The 15830-nt window shown below is 31.6% G+C and overlaps 1 protein-coding gene across 2 annotated transcripts; it reads right to left on the bottom strand.

The window, feature by feature from the left end:
- Nucleotides 1-1058: 1058 nt before the first annotated feature.
- LOC148284175 (uncharacterized) lies at nt 1059-14882 on the bottom strand. 2 transcript variants are annotated; one of them, XM_088242553.1, is made up of 9 exons: nt 14861-14882; nt 9891-10015; nt 6476-6723; nt 5370-5489; nt 5059-5280; nt 4473-4690; nt 3665-3897; nt 3418-3584; nt 1059-2130 (listed from the first exon to the last, which is right to left on the bottom strand). In XM_088242553.1, exons 2-9 carry the CDS (start codon nt 9943-9945, stop codon nt 1666-1668), a joined length of 1728 nt encoding a protein of 575 aa, XP_088098679.1. In that variant the 5' UTR covers nt 9946-10015; nt 14861-14882; the 3' UTR covers nt 1059-1665. The 2 variants fall into 2 exon arrangements, with proteins under 2 accessions (XP_088098679.1, XP_088098678.1); XM_088242552.1 differs by lacking the exon at nt 14861-14882 and adding an exon at nt 14299-14568.
- Nucleotides 14883-15830: the final 948 nt, after the last annotated feature.

Here is a 15830-nt window from a genome sequence, read left to right as displayed (position 1 = left end):
TGATCTAGGGTATCAAATGCCTTTTTAAAATCGATAAAAAGTACACCCAAGTACTTTCCTTCATTTAAGTTTTTGTTTATTTCATCAGTAAATTTAGACAGTAGTGTTGAAGTACTTTTGTTTTTTTGAAATCCATATTGAACTGAGTTTATAATATTATTTTAATCTAAAAAGGACTGTATCTGGCTGACAACAGCTCTTTCGATTATTTTATCTATACACGAAAGGATGGCTAAAGGTCTGTAGTTAGTAAACTCCTTGTGGTCCCCTGCTTTAAAGATAGGTCTTATTATTGATATCTTTAAATCATCTGGCATAACTCCTTGACACATACACAAATTTATCAATTTTGCCAAGATTGGACTGATTTCTTGACTCTAATTTGATCACATCCGGAAGATTTCTTCGAATTCATGTTTTTTATAATCTTTTCTACGTCTTCTTTATAAATATGTTTATATCTCATGGACATAGGCACTGGAAAAGCATAGTTTACACGATTCAAGAATTTTTCATTGTATTTATGTTTAATATTATTTATCTCTTCTACGAATGTTTTTGCTAATTGATTACATAGATATTTTGTATTTCCTAAACATCTCATGTGCTTAATGATAACCGTGTCTAGAGTTTTTTTTTGTTTCCCACATAAACCATTTATTTTTTCCCACAATTTTCTCGGATCATTTTTAATTTTAATTTCAATTTTTGTCGTAAACGTTTTTAGTGTCAAGTATTTTTTTATTTGTTTTGTTTCTCCATTTAGAATATTCGGCGTATTTTTCCATTTTTTATAAAGTTGGTTTCGTTTTTTTATCATTTGTTTCAGTTCTTCTGTTATCCATGGATTTTTGTGTTTATTTCTGTTTTTATACTTTATTTCCTTTTTTGCAGATTCATATATACCGTTGAAAATATTTTTTATTTTACTGTATAGTTTTATAGAACAGTTTGTACGAAGAAGGTCATCCCAATTTGTTTTCTTAAGTTTGGTTAATATATATTTTTATCTAATATTTGTATGGTTTTTTTTGGCCATCCGGTATTTCTTCATTTCCTATGGCTACCATTGTCATAAAATGATCCGATATTTTATTTGTCACAATTCCTGAGTAAATTGCCGTAGATGTGTGGTATCATACTGCTATATTGTCTATACACGATTGCACATTTCGACCAGATACTACTTCGTCTCTTGTGACGTCACTTATGACGCTCTGTAGGTCGTTTTCGCCCAGTATTTCTTCATATTCAATACATTGTCTATTTGTCGAATCCGTTATGTTTATGTTTATATCGCCGCAATAAACAATATTTTGTTTTTGTGTTGTCTCGAAGAAATATTTCAATTCCGATAAGAAAGTAATTTTATCGCAACTAGGCTGTCTGTAGATTGCAATTTGGCAGTATAATAGATAATAATAACTTAATTCGTGATGCTTTCTTTCAGGGATGCGTTTCTCTTAAAAAGAATAAATAATATGTAGGTTTGGATTTTTTAATCGCAATTTTTATTTAAATATATCTTTAGGTAAAAAATATAGCATATTACGCAAAATTATAACAATAAGATGTAAATGACAAATCAAATAACTTTTTGTTTAATGTTTCTATTCATAAAGTTCTGAAAATACAAATTTAATTTTAGTAAATCATAAATATTATTTAAAATATGTAGATTTGATGATTTCTGGGATCACTCACTATTATTTCTAATTGGGGAGTAATATGAAGACTGGAAATCCACCCGAATTGTCCGGCATTTTGGCCTTTTCCTCCGAAGACTCGAACCAATTGTCCGTTTGGTTTGAAAACCTGAACCCTGGCATTTCCAGAGTCTCCTACAAGTATGAATCCCAAAGGATCTATGGCCAAGGCTTCGGGATGGCGGAATTGACCCTTGTGACTGCCAACGGATCCAAATTCTTGACGCTTTTCTCCATCCAGAGAATATATTTTGATTTTTCCACTTCCACTGTCCGCTATGATAATTTTTTCGGGTAACACGGCTATTGCTGTCGGAGCATTCAATTGAGTATATCTAACAGAAGAGTTTTTTCTACTTGATTCCTGAGTTCTGTTTACTATTCCTATATACCTGACGAATGTACCGCTGTCAATATTAAAAACCTGCAGAAATAAAACAATGTTAGTATGTATTAAAAAATGCTGTGTTGCAATCCAATTTTTTCCCAATGACAAGCCATGTTCCTCACTAATTTTGAATTGTGTATACAGTTCATCATATTATTTGTACATGAACAAAAGAGGCGAGGGTACAATTTTGAAATATTGCTACCACCTTGTTTCAACATTTTAATTTAAAAATATATATGTACGAAATATATCCAGAAAGTAAGTTCTGTTTGTATTTCTTGCGATATTGAGGAGTTGGCGCCATTATGAGTTAGCCGAGTGTTGTGTATGGTTTGTGGTGCTTCTTTGAAATGCTGAATAAAATTTAAAATCCCGCCGCTTGTGAAAAAAAGCCTGTAATTTGTTCCCTCAATGGGAAGATCATTAAATCAGTCCGCGTTCATGAGGTCTGTAGGAAGAATATGTATTAAGTGATTCAATGATAAGGAGATAGGTGAGGCAGTAATAATCTTCACGATGACGTACAAAGTGGCTGTCCATCTTTGATTAGTGATGAACTGGTTCGTGTAGTAAAAAAAAAAAAAAATTCAATTTCTGCTCTATGAAATTACCCAAATTTCAAGATCATTTCCTCATGAAACACTGAATTTTAAAAACTTTGTGCTTGTTTTGTGCCGTAAACTCTTACTGAGGAACACAAAAAGAAGCGCATGCAGGAACCCTTTTATGAAAAAACATAAAAAATACAAAAGTTTGTCTCGCGCTATGATGAGTGCCTACAAAATGGTGGGAGTTATGTAGAAAAGTAGATTAAGGTCTAATTCTGAATATGTACTTGTTTTATTTAACCTGTCGAACGGAACATGCTTTCTGGATATACCTCGTAATACGAGAACCTATGTACTAAGACAGAAATAGAAAAGTTTATATTATTTCATGTACTGGATGATGTGAATACTATCTACAAATAAGTGAGAAATATGCAGATAAAATATAATGTAGGTACTTAATTTTTATTTATTGAATGTGCAAAAATGAACAGCAAGAAAATACAAACCAAGTAAAATGATCAACTAAATGACATCAACGAGGCTAACAAACTTGTAATAACATTTTTTTCTGAAATTATGTATTGCCCCATAAGGACATGCATTTTCTCCATAACGTAATAATGAAACAGTTGCTGTAGAAAGGCGTAGGTACCTCTTCTGTACAAGCAAAAAATTGGAAACACCAATAAATTGCTAGGATGAATTTCCAACGAGGAATAATATGTTTGTATAAAATTCGTAACAATACAAGTATATGGTGGTATCTTACTTGAACTCTATCGTTTCCTGTATCGCAAACATACAAAAAGTTTTCTGTTACATCAACAGCGACACCTTCCGGTGATCTAAAGCAACCATCTTTATCTCCCTTTGCTCCAATAGTCCTCAAATATTCTCCCTCTTTAGATAAAACATGCACACAGTGGCTCCATTTGTCTGTATCAATAATTAAATTAGTTAATTTATGTATGTTTTACTTGTATCGAACAGCAAAATGTCAAGTTGTGTTCAATTACCTGTCACAAATATTTCATTCCGGAGTTGTGAAAAAGCTATGCTGTGGGGAAATAGTAGTCTCGGATCCGTTATTCTCTGAATTATCTTCCCTTTTGCTTTGTCAACGACAAAAATATGATGCGAGTCTGTGGTACAGATGTAAAGGTTTTCTTGTCCAATCCAGGGGGCAACAGCCACACCCGCTGGCCTCTGGCACTTCCTCCAAATCATTCTAGGAGTAAAGTTACGGGATCTGTAAGTAAAATAGTTTTTGTCAGTCATTCACACTAAACTATATTTTGAGAAAAAGGTTTGCTTATGTAATCTTTTAGATGAGTCCAAGACACCTAAAAAATCATCATTTTTGCTAGGCTTTGGAATTGTTATCGAAATAAGATTTAAATTATAGTCCCTGAATTATTTCAATTTTACTATAAAAAAGGATTAAGATCATAATATTATATTCTACCAATGCATACAATATCCAAAATTAAGAAATCTTTAGCTTCCTTCCAGCAATTTTCTGCGTTCCTTATAGAAGTACTGCCTTTTCACAAAATTCTTGACTTTCCAAGCTCTTCCATACTTAAAACCCTGCTATCAAGTTCTCACTGTCTGTGTCGGGGTGGGTGAAATAGCACCAGGATCCTGGACGAATGTTTTCGACCCAATCGCTAACTCGGCATCATAACAGTATAATCATTGCAACATCCCTCATTTGTAGATGTACACATAAACACATGCTATAACAGCTCAAAATAATGTTATCAGCATCGAGTGGCTAAGGAAACTACTATCTCGGAATGTTTATTTCAAAATACATGTTACCTGTAATAAAGCGAAAGATTATCAGGACTTTCCAAAGGATTCTGAACGCCTCTTACTTCTACTGCAACAGGTTCGTCTGATTCTGCATCATTCGGAATGTCCTGATCCTCCTCAATCCTGAAGTTCTCTTCATCAAAAGAATATTTTGTATCTCCCCAGTGTGAAACATCATTCAAGATATCTACAGTTTTTCGATGGAAACTCATAAACATGGCTACCTGTAAATAATAACTATCAAACTTTTAAAATATTTTTTTACTACAATAAGTAATTTATATTACGCCACCATAACACAAAGGAATAGAATCAATAATTGTTTCTGATAATTATTATCAAATTTGAGAGATTATTTTAGAGAAAATAGGCCTTAATACAGAATCGTTGTTAAAATAATTTTGTCTACCACTTTTGGATTATCTATGTAATGCAAAGGTCTTTAACAACTGTATAAATTATTTTTATATTTTTAACAATTAAAACAAATATTTTCGGTGAATTTATTATATTTTTTAACTGATTATTACTGAAACAATAACCTAGTATTTATTTCAGTACTTTAAATTCCTTACAAGCATTTTTATCTTACCTTTTCATTATCATCGGCAATGTTATCGAAGTCAGTAGACACATAGTTATTAACACTTTCCTGCGTGGACTTCAGTTCTTTTTGTAAAGCACTTGCGGATGTTTCCCCAACTTGCAAAATATTTTCTGCTTCAGAAAGTAAATTTTCCTTTTCCAGCATAATGTCATCAATCTTCTTGGCAATTGAAGAATTTATTTTGTTAACAAGCCACTCGTACCTGTCCTGAAGAAATGTTTAAGTTTTTAGATGGGTTGGTAATACCGGCGTTCTCTGTGGTGTAATGTTAGTTTCTAAAAATGTATTTTTTATACCTTGTAATCAACTAATCTGAGATTGAGTCTAGACGATCCAGTTTCCAACTGACGAACAAGACTACCGATTTGTGTTTTCAGTTCAGTAATATGAGCTGACCAGCATACTCCGCAGAAAATCTATGAAATAGGAATATTATTTTAAACAACCAAAACATTAGAGGTATTCAACATTTTTTAAATTGTATTATTGACACCAGTATTTTTTAGATAAAAATTAATACCATTTGAGCCCAAGACTTCAAACCAAATAACAATATAACTAATCTTACTATATATTAGCTTTAATTCTACTACTACCATCATGCTATTTCTCCTAGGGGTAAGCAGAGAAGATGGACCGCCATACACGTCTGTCCTAACATACATTCCTTGCTTCTTCCATATTCATACTTCAATTTAATTCAATCCCTTTTTTTACCTTCATAAAATTTATCATTTCTGATTTTATATTACTAACGTTAAAACTAGACAATAATAAATATTTTAACATTGAAATAAATTATATGATTTATCCATTATCATTAATATTATTTGTCTACCTTGTGTCTTGTGGTGTATTAGTCTCGTGGTGTTATTGAATTTGCCGGTACTCCATTGATTCAAGGTCCCAGGTTTAATTCCAAACAAATATTGTTTTTATTAATAATTTTTTTATAGTTTTTCTAGGCTGGTACTTAAAAGGTAACATTGATGATCTTACCTTCATATAATTATTATAAACTTTGGAAAATGACACTACAATGAAGTGTAACAATGCAGAGCCTGATGAACAATTAAGTGTAAATAATGGAAATATAATATTGATAAATATTATGCCGTGGGGTAATTCAACTAGGTAACTTTAAAATCAGCATTTTTGAGTTACCCACTAAAAACACATTTTTGTATCCTCCATTAACGCCATAATTAAACTTTCGCTTTTTTTTCCGCTTTTTAGTTGTGCTTTCAAATCATCATAATATTCACGAACCACAAAATGTCTATTTGAACCATTCATTGAGGAAGAAACAAAGATGTGTTTTAGTGGTTAACTCAAAAGTCCTGATTTTGAAGTTACCTAGTTGTAGTAATTACCCCAAGTTTCGTCTACTGATTATTTTTACCTGTCTGCAATGGTTACAGCTGTTTTGATTTAGCGAATCCAATAGAGATTGGCATTTGCAGCACCGTTTTTGTAGAAGACTGGCATCTTTGGGAGTCGCTAAAGTGACAGGACGTTCCCCAGGTTGGCCAGATGGAGGAATTAGTAACTTCAGGAGGTTGTCAATGTACAAGTTGGAAGGAAGTGTTTCCAGGAAGTCTAGACCAGCTGTGTATTTAGCTTGACAAGCCGGACAGCACAACTCTTTCTCTGAAAATAAGTTTAATGAAGAACTTCAGCCCTACGGGAAATTGGATATAAAAAATGTTTTCTTGCGCTTGGTAAAAATTAGAGCATTAAATTGAACAGCAAAGATTCCTGAAAATGTAGGTATGAAAAAATTTTTTTTTAATAAAAACGCAATACTTTGAACGACGTCACTGGTTTATACGAACCAACTAATGATGCCAGTTGATGCCGCCCGTCAATTAGTAAATGTGTTTGTAGTGTCTAGAGTTGATTATTGTAATGGTATCTACGCAGGTCTACCAATGAATAAAATGACTCGCCTACAGGCTGTATTGAATGCCACAGCGAGACTTGTTTTTGGAATCTCTAAATTCAGTCATATCACTCCACTATTTTGGGAATTGCACTGGCTACGTTTTCCACAGAGGGTGGAATATAAACTCTGTTGGCTTATATATAAGTCACTGCACAACTCTGCTCCAGAATATCTAAGGGAACTCTGCATTCCAGATGAACTAGCTGACAGACGTCTTACGCTTAGATCAGCTACAGCTACGTCGAAAGGAAAAGTTATTATACCTCTACGCAAACAGCGCACTAAATTCGGCGAACGTGCATTTGCGGTCGCAGGCCCTACGGCATGGAATGCTCTCCCAGCAGAAATCCGAAACTGTGAGAGTGAAGTGATGTTTCGGAAAAAACTTAAAACCCACTTGTTCTCTAAATCATTTGAATAAATTCTTAGCATGTGGTGAAAAAGTACATTATTTTTCTTAAATTAAAAAGTTATAATTAAATTTATATCTTTATAGAATCACTTTGTAAAGCGCCCTTGAGGTATTATATTACGAAAATGGCGCTATGTAAGTTATCCATAATAATAATAATTATTATTATGAGAGCTATGAAGGATATCCGGTTTGCTTACCGTAAATCAACCAATCGGAAGAACTGACAGAGAAGAACCTCTAATGTCAAACGCGGAGTTATTTCAGAAATACGAAACATTGAAAAATCATAGCGCTGATAATACGATAAGTATCTAAAAAAAAGTATTTTTTGGCTTAGTTAGTTAGTCTTTTAACAAATAAAAATATTTTAAAAAGACACTGAACTTTTTCAACTCTTAAAAGACTGCTAAAAATTTCCTTCAGAGATGGTGCTATAATGTCTGATGGATGCAATGTCTGACATATTTTGAAATACAGGCATTTAAAACGAAAAACGAACACACACACATATGTATATAACATATATACATACTGCTTAATAATCTATTATCCATAATTTGTAGAAATAATCATATAATTTAGGTCGATTTCATTATTTAAAAAAAAATTGAGATATATATTCTATGTAGACTCGTGTGACATCATAGCAACACAATGGTTAATCGTGTTTTATATTATGTGTCCAAGTGGATAAATAATACAGTTACGTGTGTAAAATAGAACCCCCGAATGATCGTTTTCAACACAATGGCCTATCTCAGGTAAAAAAGGAAAATTGTGTGGGGATAAGTTCACCTCATAGTGAAGTGGATGGCGCGTTCGTCAACCATGCTTGAGGTTCTAGGTTCGATTCCTGGCAGGATTAACATGTATTTGTTATAAATGTCCCTGGACTGGTACCTGAAGCGTGAGACTGATCAACTCATCTTCCATGTAACAAAAATGATCTAAATATGCTTCCCAATGCAGTGCACTATGCACTTCTGGTTGCGGATAGGGAAACGATGATGAATCATGTTTTATAATCATCCATCAATCTGTATCATTTTGGAACAAAGAAAAAGTGATAAATTCAAAAAATGATTGGAACATGGTTATTACACAAGATTCACACAAAATGAAGGTTTAGTGATTCCAAAGAGAAGCAACAAATATAGGAAAAGAACTTTAAAATATGTAGTTCCAGTTATGTTCAATTTGTTACCAAACAATCTTAGAAATGGCACTACCAAAAGTGACAAGGGCAAAATAATAGACTGGCTATTCGATCAGGAGTTTATATATTACTCAAATTAAATATTTGTAAATATAGATATGTATAAAATAGAAATATAAATATGTAATATTGACATGGATATTTTTATGTTCATATGTTTGTATGCGTATATGTATATATGTATGTATGGATATGTATGTGTGCATGCGCGGGTATATATATATATATATATATATATGGATAAGGATATTGATATAGATGTAGACTTAGATATAGATATAGATATGAAATAGATATGAATATGGAAATGGAAATAGATATAGATATGTAAATAAATATTGTTTTTAGTAAAATGCTTTGTGCCTATTAAATGTGGACACACTTCTGTTTTAAATTTTGGTACTCTGGCTTCGTATTTATTTTTCATCTTATAATTGCTATATCATTTACTTATTTTTTGCTTTTTTTTTTCACTTTTCTAAATATTATTTGAAAACATAAATTATATGTACTTTTTTTTTCGCTCCTTATATTTAAGTTAGTAGTAATTATTATTATACAACTATGTAGTGTTATCATATGTTTTGGTAAGGATCTTTACCGACAAGCCATATTAATTAGCTTGGTGAGTTCTGTAAAGAAAAATAATTTAAAAATGTTTTAAAAAATAATAAAAATGTAATATTGCATGTAAAAAATAAATAAAAAAAAATATCAAAATTTAATGTACTTTTAATAACCATTTTATTTAAAATTAGAATTAAGGAGTTCAGTGTTACAAAAATTGGATACAAAAAATGTTTTCTTACAAGCGGTTAAATATTAGAGCATTTAATTGTTCAGCGAAGTTTCACGAAAATGTATGAAAAAGTTTTTTAAAATAACTACTTTAAACTACGTCATAAGTTCTTCCGAATTAATCAATCAATGTTACGTATTGTGATAGATTTCCGGTTTCCGGGAATTCAATTTGCCAACTCACTCAAGTCAGGACAACTCACCGACGACATGACATCACGGGCGGAGTAATGACAAAAATCAAAGCGATGATAATACGACACATAAAAATAAAAATGTTGGCTTAGTTTGATATTCTATTAACAAATAATAAAATAAAAACACTGAACTTTCTCACTATTCAATTTGTATTTATTGATTTGGCTCTTCTTTACGACCTATATTGAAAAAAAAAAATAACATTTAATTAAATAAAATTAAATAACACAAACAAATTTAAATACCTTTGACGACAGACTTCAAGCACTGAAGGCAAAATGTATGCTGACAGGGCAGCATTTTTGGATTGTTAAGTTTTTCCAAACACAAATGACATTGTACTAGATCTTCGATAGCTCCAAACGAACCCCTGAAATAAATATTTTCAACGTTAGAAAAAAAAAACTGCTAGAGATATACCAATTTCTTGTTTCTTCTAGATTGTGTTTTTTAAAAAGTAATAACAATGTGTTTACATTTGCTTTTAAGATAATTAAAAATATAACTTTTTGTAGTTCATTTTTTTTTTTTTTTTAAATATGAGGCCTGTCATAAAAAATGTAAAACTCACCATGTTTTATAAAAATAAAAATAAAAATAATCAAAAAGGATTCATACGAAATGATAAGCTTTAATTACAAAATATGGCCATGCAGAATTAGTTGATATTAACTCCTATAAAATCCTTCTGTAAAAAAACAAAAATTGACATGTATAATAATATTATTATTTAAAAGTAATTACCCTTTTTCGTCATTTATGAAAATAATCGTATAATTTAGGCCTGTTACATCAAAATTCATATTCAAAAAAGAAAATAAGAGAGATATACCTAGTCTTGCATTTTATTTAATTTATTTAAATTTCAATTTATTTATTTTATTTACGTTTATGTACGTTACAAAAATATTTCAATGCATAATATATAACACGAAAAAATTAATACTAAAATTTAAATATACAAAGATGGTCAAATAAAAATACTCAGCAATAAAAGAAAAAGGATGCTACCCCCTCTGAACTTTTTTTCACTAATATGAAAGGTGTCGATATTCGAAGAGATACGGTTGAGTAAAGACATTGCTCTTCCTACTGGCATTACGATCGGCAGGTTGGTTCTGCAAGCAGGAAGATAAAACAGCTTAAGCTGTCTATGTCTAAGGTAGTCATTAGGAACATTAAGAAAAATACTCTCCGTTACACCTATGTTGATCGTAATACCACGGATCAATCGGAAAAAATACATAAGCAAGTATGCACTCTGTAGCTGCAAGACGTCCTGTAATCTAGCTCCTATCTGTTATAATTTTTGATTGATCTTAATTGAAAACGAGGAACTAGAATCCCAACCGTCCATGCGCTCTGTAGCTGCAAGATGTAATGGGATATTTATTAATTGTACAGCGCCCTTGAGGTTATTTTCACAAAAATGGCGCCATATAAATTATCCAACTATATATATATATATATATATATACATATGCATTTCTTCTTTTCTTCAAACTATTGATGCCAAGCATTCCCAGTATGAAGTCAGACGGGTACAATCACGGATAGTATCCGCACTCCCTTAAGTAAAGATACCTCAGAAATTTCTTCTGAACCATCTCCAGCATATGAGAGTACTTCAGTTCGTGGGGCGCCCAGATCAGAGATCCACACTCAAGTCTGTTTCGCACCAATGTTCTTAATACCTTAGCTGTTTGGAGAACAAATCCCAACATTTTGCGCGTACTATCACAGACAGTGCCTATGTGAGAATCTGAGAATGAAATTTCAGTCTAAACATAACTCCCAGATATTTGACAGTGGCAGTTCGCTTAAGTGAACACACTCCCATACAGTACCGTATAAAAATATATAGATTCGTGTGATATTATAGCCATACAAGATATAAAGAAAAGGGACCCCCGATTACAATGGGAAGTTAACAATTATTTTCAATTGTCAATTAAGTAAAATCGTTTTTTTTAACGAAAATGTGAGTATTGTATAAAAATTCGAAATGTCTTCATCGTTTTAAATAAAATACATTTTCGTATGGAAAATTCAATTTTACTTTATAGGAAATTGAAGATAAATCTATTAACTTCCCAATGTAATCGGGGCCCAGGTCAATAAAAATAAATCGTTATCGAATTCTACCGATATAAATCTAATCTGAAAATTTCTGGTATTTTTTGATAATTTGTTTATCAAGTTATTGATAAAAAGCATTAAGAATTTCATAAAAACAAAACATACCCACTAAACTGAGTAGTAGGTACTTATAGTAAGGAAAAATACACGGATTAGATGTAATATTGTATAAAATATGCTTTAAATATAAGTATTAATAATGAACTATTATAATTAAATATATATATTTAATAGTTCATTATTAATACAGTTATTAATAGACATTTCGTTATTATTTTCCCTTAAAAATAAATTGTTTTAATAGCCTCTTCTGTGTATAGAAAAAAAAATATATTTAGGTAACTGATTATTGTATTGTAAGTAAACGTTTACGTTTTTTATTTTAATAAGTGACCCGCTATTTTGAATCTCGCGAAATATTTCACTACAAACTACAAGTAACTATTTTTGTGAAGATACTTGTAGTAAAGTGTAGAAAGTGGTTTTGGTTATTACTAACGAAGGTTCGGGTTCGACTTCCGAAACGGTAGACATGAAATACGTATTATTTATTATGTATTAAAAGTACGTACCCGACTAGCACCTAAAATTTTATTATTTTTATTTTTTATACGCCTCCACTCGTTTAGAGAATATACGCTTTGATGAAACGACTATAATGTGAGATGTTTTAAATCAGTATTAAAGAGTTACGTGACAATAAAATATTACCATCTAAATTAGAATTATGGGCTAAAAGTAAACCTGAAATATTAGACCATCATAATATTGCATATCGTATACGGAGCAGATAGAGAAAGGCATGGTCTCTCATGTAATATATTAGTGAAATTTCAGTCTCAAAATATTCTCGCTTTCAGTAAGCCAAAACCAATATGTAATTTAAAGTACGAAAATTAAACAGGAAAATAAAATAACCCGGCGAAAAATAATAAAATACCTACTCTTAATTAACTCATCAACCCACAAATTTTCCATAAAAATAACTCGTAATTATACGTTACGAGTTAATTTAAAGTAGGTTAATACCTACTCTAAATTAATTCGTCAACCACTGAATTTTATTCGCAAGGGATTTTAATCGATGTATATTTTTAACGGGGATAGAATATAATATATGCATTATAGAGAATCGAAAAATGCCATCCGTGAATATGGAAACCAACTACCTCCATATATGCAGAATGGTTAATGTTACACAGTGTGTAAATTGATTACTTAATTAATCAGCCGATGACAGATCATAAGCTCTCAGACTTTCATATTCGCAACAGCTTCATTTCTGTTGAAAAAATATCTAATAAGCGAAATAGAACATTTTGGATGGGAATGTGGGGTTATAATAAAATATTGTCAATCTTGACATTGTCACCCCACCAAAGCAGTAGTCTAGTAAATTTCTAATTATTCTTACATGTCATGCATAGTACTTATCATTTCTGTTTATATCCACATAGTATTTTGAGTAATATTTTATTGTCTATAACATTGTCATATATATTATATATGTAAGTATTTGTGCAGTTGTTGGGCTATCGGAAGCTTGCTGGTCTACACCGGGGGGCTCATAGCCCGCGACAGTGGCTTGTTTCTCGGCTCAATATCTGCACAGTAGGTACGTATGTTTTGTGCTTATATTATTATGATTATTTTATCTTTATGTATATATGCGTTCATTTGTGTGTATGTATGCATTTATGTGTGCATGTAAATAGTGTTTAAATGCCAACTATTACACATGGGCGCATAATATAAATCATGTGACTGAATGCATCGACACGGGTTACCCCCCAGTGAGGTGTGTTTATATCATCATCGTCCATTCGCTTTTCACACCTAATGGTGCATAGGGCGCTGTATTGGTAAATCCATCGCAGAGAATATTGATCAATTTTGTTACATGAAGGTAAGAGGGTCAGTCTTACGCTTCAGGTACCATTCTAGAAAGTATGAAATATTCAAGTGTAAAAACACCTTATAAAATAAATATTTCATGTCAACCATGTCGGAAATCGAATCCGAGACCTCTTGCATGGTAGGCAAACGCGCTGACCACTACACCACGAGTGTTTATATTCAAAAGAAAAAATAAAGTATCGTGTAAAATAATAAAAATAAAATATAAACTTTTTTCCCATTTTTCTAACACGGTTATTAGGTACTACTTTTTTTCAGTTTTAAGCGTAAAAGGCCGCTTAACTCATTTTAGACAGGTTTTTCGGGAGGAAAGAAAAATATCAAAGAAATCATATATAGTTTTAAAAATAGGTCAAATTTTATGTAATGAATTAATGATCTTGAAAAGTTAAAACTTTCATCTAAATCACGCGATGGCGCACCCGTGAAATTAAATTATAAAAAGAACATGCATTTTTTGAGATACGCAGTTTTAATAATAGTAAGCGACAAAAATAGCAGGTACAAGTAGGTATTATTGCTAAAAAATAAAATTATTATCTATTTTTTAGCTTCTTTATCGAAATACAAAATACTGGAAATTCAAACACGACGCACCGTTTTTGGATTCCCTGATTGACGAATGATGCTGTTTTGACTCTCATCATCACCGGAGCTGGACTTTTTGGACTCGTTGTACTTGGCGTCTCTATGGCGGCTTCATCTTGAAGAGGAATGTTCACTGATAGTTGCCTTTTGGCGAAGAACATAAAACTTCGCCTTTTTTTCTGCGCGTCACCCATATTACATATATTATTCGTTACTTTTTCACAGTAAGAACTTCACGAGTTTAGTGTTGTTGAGTTTATGTCTGTCTCTAATTACGTGCGGACGACGATTGCGAGTCTTATCGTTTCGTTATCGTTCAGCGTGTCTTAAAATATTTTCTTTATCAAAAGCGATTAGTATTTTGTGATATTATTATTTTACCTTATTTTTATCTACAAGAAAAATCTGCTAATAAAATAAGACAAACAGAACTAACGTACAAAATAATAATTATCATTCTCCTCGGCACCCCGTGGTGCATGGGTCACTGCATTTGTAAAGCAAATGTAGCGAATTTATGAAGATATCAAATGCCAGTCCAGGAACCATGAAATATTGCAGCAAAACCAACCTTTAAAATCAGTATTTCACATCCACCCTGCCAGGAACCGAATCCAGGACCCCAGGTTGATGGGCGAACGCGACAACCACTACATAACGTGGCGGACTTATCGCCATTTGAATTCCTTATTCGAGAGCAGCCATAGAGTCGAAAACACTCGTTCAGGGTTCTGGTTCTATTTAACACGCATAATTGTATTCTTCATTCGCCCAAAAATAATAATAACAAGCCCAATGAAATACGTTAACCAATATGCTTCCTTTTCTTAAGCGGGTGTTGTAAATAATTAGTATAATTAATATTTACAATAATAGGGAAATATCACATTCTACGAACACCGATAAAAATATATGAAATGGATTTAAATTGTATTTTCAAAATCAATATGGATATTGTGGAGAAATGTTTTCATATGTAAATTCAAAAAAAAAATTTTTTTTAATACATTACTAGAAAAACTTTGTTGTTGTGACGTCAAGATTTGTAATAATGTTCTATACAATTTTCAATGGCCAGGAACAAATAAACATGAATCGTGACGTATTAAAGGCGTGGCCAATGGAATCACCGTTTTTGTGGGAATTAAAAATTAAAAATTTAAAAATATTTTTTATGCTACTAGTTACATTTTTTTTACTGGACGGTGTTTCATAGAGCTTTATTATATATATATATAATAAAAAAGTGATATTTCTCTATTGTCGTTAAATCTCCTTTACAATAACCGAGAGTAAATTTAATACAGAGAGCTTCGCTGCATAATGAGGTGCGTTGGCTTTTAAGAGGAAAAAGTTTAAAACGAAAATAAATTTGGCTCTCCAAAGAAATCTTAACTGTCGTAATGCTGATCTTTGACTCTTTTAACTAATGAGTTTGCCGACCACTGGTCTAGAGAAATTAAAAAATATTTTTCATGCTACTAATAATTAGATTAGCGAAAAAAGTTTTTTTTTACTGGACTTCATAGACCTTTATTACC

Source organism: Micrasema longulum, unplaced genomic scaffold, assembly GCF_059751315.1.
Source record: "Micrasema longulum isolate JH-2025_06_02 unplaced genomic scaffold, ASM5975131v1 h1tg000142l, whole genome shotgun sequence".
Lineage (NCBI taxonomy): Eukaryota > Metazoa > Arthropoda > Insecta > Trichoptera > Brachycentridae > Micrasema > Micrasema longulum.
The sequence above is the reverse complement of the archived record's forward strand: the minus strand, read 5'-3'. Positions and strand labels throughout refer to the sequence as shown.

Coding starts and splice junctions, on each gene's coding strand:
- LOC148284175 (XM_088242552.1), bottom strand. CDS start 14,483: ATGGGTGACGCGCAGAAAAAAAGGCGAAGTTTTATGTTCTTCGCCAAA. Junction 10,016..14,298: donor AATCAGGGAATCCAAAAACG/GTGCGTCGTGTT, acceptor TATTTATTTCAG/GGGTTCGTTTGGAGCTATCG. Junction 3,898..4,472: donor AATCTTTCGCTTTATTACAG/GTAACATGTATT, acceptor TTTTACTTACAG/ATCCCGTAACTTTACTCCTA.